The sequence below is a fragment of the Nicotiana tomentosiformis genome, chromosome 4, assembly GCF_000390325.3.
Source record: "Nicotiana tomentosiformis chromosome 4, ASM39032v3, whole genome shotgun sequence".
NCBI lineage: Eukaryota > Viridiplantae > Streptophyta > Magnoliopsida > Solanales > Solanaceae > Nicotiana > Nicotiana tomentosiformis.
Window position 1 is genome coordinate 55,689,470 of NC_090815.1, and position 10,330 is coordinate 55,699,799.

Here is a 10,330-nt window from a genome sequence, read left to right on the forward strand (position 1 = left end):
ATGTCAGACCGTGCTTTCCTCTCGTTTCTTTACCGAAAAAATCGGGGGTAACTTTATTCCCGATTTTACCTGTATAGAAAAGCATGCAAGCACAAGTAATTACACTGATTTCTATGGTTAGACATGCTGTTTTTTTTCCTTTTTTTTTCATGCATTAAAAAGACAATTTATAATTGTATTGATGAGAGAAGAAGCAGACTATGTTAACTCTAGCTGTTTAAGGGAAGGTGTAACGAGCAAAAAAAAAATGACAAGTGTCCATAATGCTTCCGATGTCCATGTGAAATGTCTTAATTGTCCCCATTCTTGCCATATTGAGCTCATTCTGGCCACATGGATTATTCAAAAAAATAAAACTAAGCGAATATATAGAAGTTGTGAAACTCTAGCGCGTGTAAAACAGAATGAAGAAAGTCCGTAGGCAGACAAACTCGACAATCAAGGTAAGTGACGGATAATTTAATTATGTTTTTATTTATCTTCAAACCCCCCTCCTTTTTTAGATGTATCTTCCGACAAAAATATTAAAAATTTCGATTCCTGCTAGCTAATCTTCCATTTTCCCTCTCTTTTTTTCTTTTTCCGTCTTTGGAGGGAAGTTTTTTCGTTCAAACACCAAATTAAACATCTTCTTTCAGATTCTGTGCTGGTAAAACCCTAATTTTTCCTTTCCGTGCTTCACTATCTTGAGCTGGCCATATTTTCATGCTTGCGGGAACTGATTTATTGCTTTCGATGTGTGGTGTTTTTCAAGTTTAAAGTTTAGGTATGGGGATTTTTGAGCTCGTTTTTAGCTTAAATCAAGAGTCAGTCCTTTTTCTTTTTGTTGTTTGCTACGTCTGTTTCTCTGTTCAGATACCACAGTTTTAGGGTTTTGAAATTAATTGAATGGCTTCTGCACTTTCTTTTAAAATTTACTTTCTGCTTATCTTGTTTTGTTTTGCTACATAAAGGATCCTCTAGTAAAATCAATGAATCAACTTCGTTGTATCCTGAATTTCTTGGGCTCGAGTCTGTGAATCATCTATGTCCATTTTGTTCAATTCAGGTCATACTCAGAGGATTCGTCATAGTTTAGTTACTTTTCTGCTGGTCATTAACGTATGATAACTCTACCATAGTACCTGGATTTTCGCTCACATACTCAGAGTTAACGGACTTGCCCTCACAATGAAAAAAAAAAGAAAAAAGGATTTTCTTAGTTGGCTCACTGGCTGCAATTGTTTGACCTGCAGATATAAAAGATTGAAATTCAAAGCAATTACTTGTAAATCTGATTGGGGAAGCTAATTGATGCATTAGTCGATGCATATATAAGCTTCTCTCTTTTGTTTCGCAGCCTTAGAATAGTGTTCTTTGATTCTGCATCTTGTAAAATTTCGATAAGCATCCAGGACTTCGTAGCTTTTGTACTAGGCTTGGATTAAAGTTTCAGGGATAACCTACACATTTTTGGTCCTTTACTTTTAGAGCCCACAATAATTGTTTTGCCACAGATGGAGCTGTAGTGTGTTTCCTGAGAATGAGTGAATGATAAACGTTATAACATTATAGAGCAGCAAGAAGAGCAGGTTCGTGCAGAATATAACAGAGGCAGTCTTCTAATACCATGAAAAGATTAGCAAACATCATCTAAAGTATCCTCGGATCAGTATTGTTTATGTTTGGGGTTATGTTGTTCACTGCATGCTTTAAAAAAAAAAGTTAATAGCTTTAAAAGGTCAAAAGTCTTAAAGCTTTTGAGTCATCCGAAATTGATTAAATTATGCGTGGAAATTGATTTCATGAACTTCCTTTATTTGACAAATCATGGTAAATGTAATTCTGAAACAAGAAATCCATTTTTTCCTCTATGGTTTTTACATTCGCTGGAAGGCACACTAAAACTCCTACCCACCAGATGGCTTGTTTATTTGGTTGGGTCAAAATCCTCAGTGAGGCCAATGGGCTCAAGGAATTAGTATTGTTCAATTCTTAGCAAAGTGTATATACTGTTTGGATACTTGAAAATTTTCCTTTTTGAGGCTTTATTTATTTATTTGGATAGGTAAAGGTAGTTTATTTAGAGAGGTGGAAATACATGTTAGTTTCCTCGATGTCTTCTATGAAAGTGTACTCAGTTACATTTTGTATCTGACCTTTAATTTTAAGCGTTCCTACCTATTAAATTATGCAATATATTTTCACGCCTAGAATAACATATTTTGTGCACATAACAATGAAATTGTCCATTATGCATGTAAAGAGATTTTTATGGCTTTATACAATTGTTCATGCTTTTCATGATCATGTCTTCTACGTAGCTAAAACTTCTAACAAACTGTCTAATTTCTGTTTCTTGACTGCAATTCTTCTCCAGGAAACTATGTGTACTGGAACAAGGGGGTGATTCAATTCTTCTTTGTCACAGATATTAAACCTGGACTAAAGCATCTACAGAGTGGACTCTATCCTGTAGTTAGATATGCAGGCTAAGAAAAAATTAAATGGAAGAAATCCACGAGAGCTGGCTAGTCCAAAGGTTTCAAGACAGCAGCGGAAGATGTCCGAGAATGTACAAACTCGGGCAAAGCAAGTTAAGGAACTTATAACATCTACAGCGAGGAAGCAAAAATCAGGTAATTATTATATGGAACCCATCCTATGAGGACAGAGTAATTTGATTTATTTAATCTTTAGCTTAAGATGCTCATGTAACGTGATATTTGGGGCATATATCTGAAAAATTAGCAAGGTTTGTAGCTCTTTCTGTCGTTCAAGCTTCAACAGTATCTGTCTATAAATTTTTGCATATACATATTACCAAGTCAAAGAGCTTCTAGTTCAAAGTGCTTGGGATGTGGTAATGGTCTAATCAAACTTTTTTCATATTTATGTCGGTAAATACTTCTTGCTTTCTTTTGGTGTTTTGCCTATATTATTCTTTGATCTCAGTTGCCACTGTAGAATGGTGACTGTTCTCTCCTAGAAATTTACCATCTAACAAGAATCAAAATCTAAAAATGGCACAAGTTGGACCTATGTACTAGCATTGAAATGATTTGCCATATGCTTTCACCATTCTGAGTATCTCTTTGTGTGCTTCCCTTCTCCTCAGGAACAATCACTGGATTATGGTGCGGGATTTGACCTTTGATTGTCCTAGTTGAAGCATATAGTGTTTTCCCAGTTAATTGTGATTAGCTTCTTTCCTGTTGACTCTACTACCTATTTATTTCATATAGTCCTGGAAGAGCACTTTATTTATCTGTGGCAACTTACCTTACATTTACCATAATTGGGTGTTTAGGAGGCAATTTCTTGAAAAAGATTGAGAATTATGTTGCTGCTACAGATCTGGATGTAAGCTTTGGATTGGTGTCTGATGACACTTCTGCTGCTTCAGACGCACATGATGTTGTTCATGAATATAATACTATTACTATTAATAAGGTAACAATTTACATTTGCTTCATGTAGTATTTTTGGGAGTCTTAACTCACATTGTTAATATAGATACTTTGAGGTGAGAATTGCACTATAATGGTTTGTTGTTGGATATTATCTTATTGTTTTTCTTAATGTAGGACTATAATGTTGAAACTGATAGTTGCACAAATGATACTATATTTTCTCCTACCTTCCATCTATCCAGAACTATTGGAGGGGAAATTTCTAACAGAGGTAAGTAGATGCTTTGGCAGTGAAGTGTTGAGTAGGTCTGTGAATTAATGTTCTGATTTATTGTATATCATTCAAAATCTGGTCACATTTTTTCCTCGGCAGACATACCCAAATTCATCGAGCAAGCAGACCAGCCATTGCAGGAGCCTGGAAAGGAAAATATAGAAGTTGATCTGCTGACAGGTCATTTTGCGCTGGACGTGGCTACCGGTATGGATGTGATAGTACATGTGCTGGTTATGTCAGGCAGGATAGTCATTATTAGTCAAAATCGAGATATGCCTTCGAATGTTTTCTTGAATTGCTAATTATGTGTTGGCTGTTGTGCAGACATAGGGGGCCAGCATATCTCCTCTGAAGTTTCAGCCGTGCATCTCTCTATTAAAGATTCAAAACTGGAATGCATTGATGAATTTAATCAAGTTCAGGTGCCTGCTGATGTTAGTATGGAGGAAGAGGAAACTGAAGAGTTTGATGACTTTGATCCATATTTTTTCATAAAGAATTTACCAGACTTGTACTCAGTTGTTCCAACATTTCGGCCTGTGCTGTTGCCTAAACAAACACGGAGTTGCCCATCAACCACTCTTGTTTTGGACTTGGATGGTATTGCAGTGTATATACCTAATGCTAAATTAATTTTTTCTTCTTTGGTGGTCTGTTCCAGTAATGTTCAGCTTTGAAGGAAAAGGAATGTTTTAGCACATATCTCAAGAGTAAAATGGTATTCAGTTATTTTTCTCTAGACAGTTGTGTCCTTTTCTCCTTGGATGATAGTGATCCGTAGGTATTCTTCTATCTATATATCAACTCTTCTCTTAAGAATCTTGCTGAGTCAAAACAAGACATTTGGTCACGGATGAACACAATAACATATCTATACACACACACACAGAGTGATGGAACCTTTATAACTTTTGCTTTGCTTCTTTCACCCTTGGATTTGTTGTTGGCCTTCATTCTGCACTTTTTGTAGCTGGAGATTCTCTATGATAGATATTCCTTCTCTCTGATTAATAAGAAAGAGGATATTTACTTATCCTACCAAGGCTATCTGTCCTTTTATAGGCATATTTAAATTGTGGGATCTTCCCTGATAACTCCAAAAGAAACCAAGGTTGAAAGATGATGCCATCCATTCCTTTAGGAGTATGTTGGTAAACATATTCATGTACATTGTTGATTGCCCCAGTGAATATGTGATGCACATTGAATTGCGTGCTCTTATGTTTTACATCAGACATGGGTGCTAAAGTCAATGATTCTTGTTTTCCTTTTCAATCATGTACTCAGGTTTCACTAGTCAAATCGTAGCATACACTTGTCATTTTCTTAATGCGCATTTTAAGCTGATTCTAATCTCATATATTTGACAGAGACCTTGGTGCACTCTACACTTGAACCTTGTGATGATGCAGATTTCACTTTCTCGGTGAATTTCAACCTGAAAGATCATAATGTATATGTTCGATGCCGTCCTCATCTTCGGGATTTTATGGATAGAGTATCCAGCCTATTTGAGATTATCATATTTACTGCAAGCCAAAGCATTTATGCTGAGAAGCTTCTGAATGTGCTTGATCCAAAGAGAAAAGTATTTAGGCATCGTGTTTACCGTGAGTCATGTGTATTTGTTGATGGCAATTACCTTAAAGATCTGTCAATTCTTGGCCGTGATTTAGCACATGTGATTATCATCGACAACTCTCCGCAGGTGCTATGACAGAATCTCTCTTTGCTAAATAATATTTCCTTATCAAGATTCCCGATCCCCGCTCTTCCTGGTCCTTTCCTTTTTGGTTCTTTCACATGATAAGTTCTGTTCCTTTGATTTCTTCTTTAAAGCAACCTGCACCATTAACTGATGCGTTAGACGGTTTTATTTTCAGGCATTTGGATTCCAGGTGGACAATGGTATTCCAATTGAGAGCTGGTTTGATGACTGCTCTGACAATGACTTGCTCTCGTTGCTCCCATTTCTGGAAAGCTTAGTTGGAGTTGAAGACGTTAGACCAATTATTGCAAGCAAATTCAACCTTCGCGATAGAATAGCTGCTGCTGCTACTTGTCCTTTTAACTCTATTAGAGGTGATGCATTTGAGAGATAAGGATCTGTGTCTTTATAGATTCAGTCTTGGTTACTTGAATTTTAGATTTCAATGGCTCTCAATGAGTTACAGGAATCAGTTCTAAAGTACCTTTGCGGATGCGAGTTTGCTAGAGGCTGGTCTCTAATGTTGGTTAATTTATGCAATTCACATTTATCTTGTAATGGTGCCATAATGACGCTTGAGATTGGAGGAAACTCCTCAATAAGGCTGTTTCTGAAACGTTCTGATCTATCTCTGAACCTTAGTTTTTCTATAAATACTGGTTTGCAATTCTTTTTTTTTTTTGAAATCATTTGTACATGCTCTGTATAAGATGTGGCAGTTTAGGGACGCTCAGTAAGATTTTTCTTCTGGTAATGGTGCTATAACTAGGGGTGGTGAGCGTTTGGGTAGTCTGGAAGATATGAAAATTTCGATTTGAATTTTTGATTTTCGGATCGAAGAAATTGCTTGCTAGGTCAACCTTATGAATAGCGTAGCGTAAGGATTCAAGTCCAATCCAAATAAACTTGGATTGGATTGGATTTTTCAGTTTGGTTTCGGGTTAATCAGTTTGAATATTTCAGATTTTCAGTTTTGAGCCTATAAAGTTGAGCTTTTTCTTTTTACAAAAACAAAAAAAATAAAAAAAAAGATATTTAAACATCAAAATAAAGTATTGTCACGATCCAAAATTCCTCCTTAGGAGTTGTGATGACACTTAATTTTTGGGACTAGGTAAGTCTAACACTTACTGAATTAATAACATATTTTAACCAATGAATTAATAAACATGAACTAGAAAATTCTCTACATAGCCAACAACTATTAATAGATGTACAATATCCCAAAACTGGTAGTACAAGTCACTAGTTCTACTGGGTTCATTAGAAAATCTCTATGTGCAACTGTTCCGGAATCGAAATAAACAGAGCAAAGTAAAATTTCAGAAGGTGACTCCGGGGCCTGCGAACGCGATGACAGGTATACCTTGAAGTCTCCACAGCAATACTCGATCAGCTATCTACTGATCCACATGTTCCGAGGTACCTGGATCTGCACAAAAATGTGCAGCAAGCGTAGCATGAGGACATCACAATGGTACCCAGTAAGTATCAAGACTAACCTCGGTGGAGTAGTGACGAGAAATAATCAAGACACCTACTAGACATAATAACCTGTACAAGTATGAATATAAAACTAACAGGGAATAATATCAATAACAAGCTAAACATAGTAAGAATAACAATACAATACTTGCAAATGGAAACTGGAAGCAACAATTAGCAACAATGAGCAAACATGTAATAACGCCGTAAAGTAAGCAGAATACAGTTAAAGTCCAGTGAAACCTAGTAAGAAAAATAATTAACAACCCAATTGTCGACCGCTCTCACACAAGGTTTATACCAGAATTATCCCGAGGTACCACACCTCATAATCACAAACCATGAGTCCCAAATCACGAACCCTAATCATTTGGCATCTTGTGCCCACATTACCAATCATAAGCGCACGGATAACTCACGTGCTGCACGGACAATTCATGTGCCAATACCATTAATACCTCATATCTGCATCGACAACTCACGTGCTAACAATAACAATATCTCATATCCGCATAGACAACTCACGTGCCAATAATAGCAATATCTCATATCCGCACGGATGACTCACGTGTCAATAACTCAATTCACGCACATAAGGCAGGTATACAAAAAATATATGTGAATGATCAACAAACATCAAGGATCATATTCTTGGACTGATATAAGTGACATATTACGCGTGTGCGTGTGCGTGTGTACTATCACAGTTCGAGTCAACAAGTAAGGTCAGAGACACCGAATGACACATTGGAAATAACACAACAAAAACCGTAATATGCATGACTCACACAAGGTAGGCACACCATCACACAAATATCATCAATAACAATGCCCCCAGGCCATCACAAATCATCCCTAACATAACCCACCTTGTCTCGTCGCGTGGGCGACAATAAAGTAATGTCCGGTTTGTCTCGCCACATGCGCATAATAATTATCCCACCTTGTCTCGCCACATGCGCAAATCCAACATATATAGCCCACTTTGTCATGCCGCATGTGCAAACATCAATAACAGCAATAGCACAGACAACTCACGTGCGAACACCCCGACAATCCTCTCAACAATACCACATGTTCCAAAACATAACAACATCATATAACAACCCGCACCACATGTGCCCATATACCACAACGTTTCCACAACAACAATTTCAATATAACAATCACACATAGTCCACGGCTCAGCAACACCGAGTACAACTAATTTTTGATTCAACTTGTTATATTTCTAAAATAGATTGAAGTTGCTAAGAATTCCGGATCATTTTTGAGTTTGAGAAGCTCAATTGAGGTATGTTGGCTAAACCCCCTTCTTCTTAGAATCGAATCCCACGGTGTTCATGTAATTGGAGTAAGTCCTTGATCATTATTGAATTGGCTATTCCTAAATGTGGTTGTGTTGAAGGATGTATGTTCAATATTTATTCTAAATGATTCATCATGTCATCCTGCCATTTGAGGATGTTTTAAAATGTGGAATATGTGTTAGAAATGTTAAGATTTCATGTCAAGATCGAAATAAAGGCTGTTATGCCAAATTGTATGAAAAGCCTCTATGTGCCTAAGATTTCCCAAATTGCTCATATGTGAATTTAATGTCTTGAATGGGAAGCCCTACTGTTGTTGGTAATGATAATGATATTTGAATGTAGAAAAGGGAACTGGAACTATGAAATATGGCCAAGTGCTAAGAATGACTTTGTCACCGTGATCACTAGTGCCAATGAATCGAAAAGATATGAAAGAAGTATGATGTGAGATGATTGACTGAAAAAGGTAACGTCTTGGGTGACACGGCCTAGCCGATCGGGCCGTAATCGGATGCCATGCCGCACACATGGTGGTGACTCTGCTAAAAATGATAATTGAAATTGTGGTTATGGTTGATGTCTCAAGTGAGACGACCTAGCCGATCGGGTCGTGATCGGACTCCGTGTAGGCATTGTGAATTGTGGAATATCGACACTAAAGATCACCCAACCTATTAACATGGAAATTGACTTGAAAACTTATGTGATCCTTAACTTGATGTTTTATATTATCTGAAGCTCTTATTGAATTCTTGATTGTTCCCCCTTGTATTATTATTATTCATTCTATTGAGATGGTGTTTAGCTATACATACTAGTGCTATTCGACAGTACTAACATCCCTTTTGCCGGGGGCGCTGCATCTTTAAATTGATGCAGGTGGTTACATAGCAGACAGTGTTGATCACAGATAGTGCTGTATCCTCTTCTCAGCGGACTCGGTGAGCCCCATTTCATTTCGGGGTCATGCATTGTACCTTTTGTTTATATTGTGATCACTTTTTGAGGTTTAGCCGGGGCCTTGTTGCCGGCACCACCCTTACTCTCTTTTATATCTTTAGAGGCTCCGTAGACACTGTGTGGGTTGTATATGAGTGTTGGGAATGTTAAGCAAGTTATGTTGTGTTTGATCACTTGTTCCACTCTGACTATAATAATATGTGTATTTTGAGACTGAAAGGCGAAATAACTGATGAAACAATTTAGTATTGCATGAATGAGCTTCCTACTGTATAACTAATGAAATCACGTCTTTTCTTGATCATGGGTGAGTTGGGTAGAAAGTATCTAACATGCTTGCTCGATCGGATTCACTCGATTGAGCACCGATCACGCTTTCCGAGGTTGGGCATGACATATGATGCACGTCCCAAAGGAAAAATGAAAAGGGAAGGATTTTATGAAATGCCTTATATGAAATATTTTGGGAGTATCATTAGATCACCGTGGAAGGGTGGGTTATAAAGGCCCAAGATAACCCAAGCCCGAATCTACACGTACTAGTGTAGGAGATGATTGAGAGAAAAATCCCCTTGTATTATGTTGAGATTATTCCCCTTGATGGGGATGAATTGATTGCTAGCAAAGACCATGTCGACCCACATGGCATTGTTGTGAGACATCCCGGCCAATCAGGTGGAGATCGGATGCCATGCTGCACACATGGTAGTTTTGAATTTCTATGTCAACCCACATACATTGGGGAGAAACGACCAAGCCGATTGGGCCGAGATAGGGCTCCATGCCACGTGCATGGTGGTGTGTCTGTAACCAATGATCTCCCAACCAAAAATGTTAATGCTTATTTGAAATTTGATTATGTTTTAACTTGGCATTGAAATATTATTGATTTTTCTTACTGCTTCCATGTTTCTCTCTTCTTACGTTGGCATTTCATTCCATGTGAGGGTACTTAGCTTTAAATACTAGTACTATTCCATATGTACTATCGTCCCATTTCGCCGGGGGCGCTACATCTTTAATGGATGCAGGTGGTTCCTCAGTAGGTGGCACATGTTCTTGATAAGTGTACCCTCTCCTCAACTGATAGCCCTACTCCGTATCAGGGCCCTATGTCATTTTGGTTCTTGTACATTGTATTTTGAGGTATACCTGGGGCCTTGTCACCGGCACTTTCATATTACACTTATGTTTA

The 10,330-nt window shown here is 37.6% G+C and overlaps 1 protein-coding gene across 11 annotated transcripts; it reads left to right on the plus strand.

Moving 5' to 3' along the window:
- Positions 1 to 419: 419 nt before the first annotated feature.
- On the plus strand, positions 420 to 6,047 carry LOC104114471 (uncharacterized). Of its 11 annotated transcripts, none has more exons than XM_070199793.1 (8): positions 420 to 443; positions 2,360 to 2,618; positions 3,290 to 3,432; positions 3,567 to 3,662; positions 3,762 to 3,909; positions 3,994 to 4,269; positions 5,040 to 5,377; positions 5,553 to 6,047. In XM_070199793.1, the coding sequence occupies exons 2-8, from the start codon at positions 2,465 to 2,467 to the stop codon at positions 5,769 to 5,771; spliced, it is 1,374 nt and encodes a 457-aa protein (XP_070055894.1). In that variant the 5' UTR covers positions 420 to 443; positions 2,360 to 2,464; the 3' UTR covers positions 5,772 to 6,047. The 11 variants fall into 11 exon arrangements, with proteins under 11 accessions (XP_070055894.1, XP_070055892.1, XP_070055898.1 ...); XM_070199791.1 differs by lacking the exon at positions 420 to 443 and adding an exon at positions 499 to 649; XM_070199797.1 differs by lacking the exon at positions 420 to 443 and adding an exon at positions 500 to 649 and having other exon boundaries at positions 3,567 to 3,663; positions 3,766 to 3,873.
- Positions 6,048 to 10,330: the final 4,283 nt, after the last annotated feature.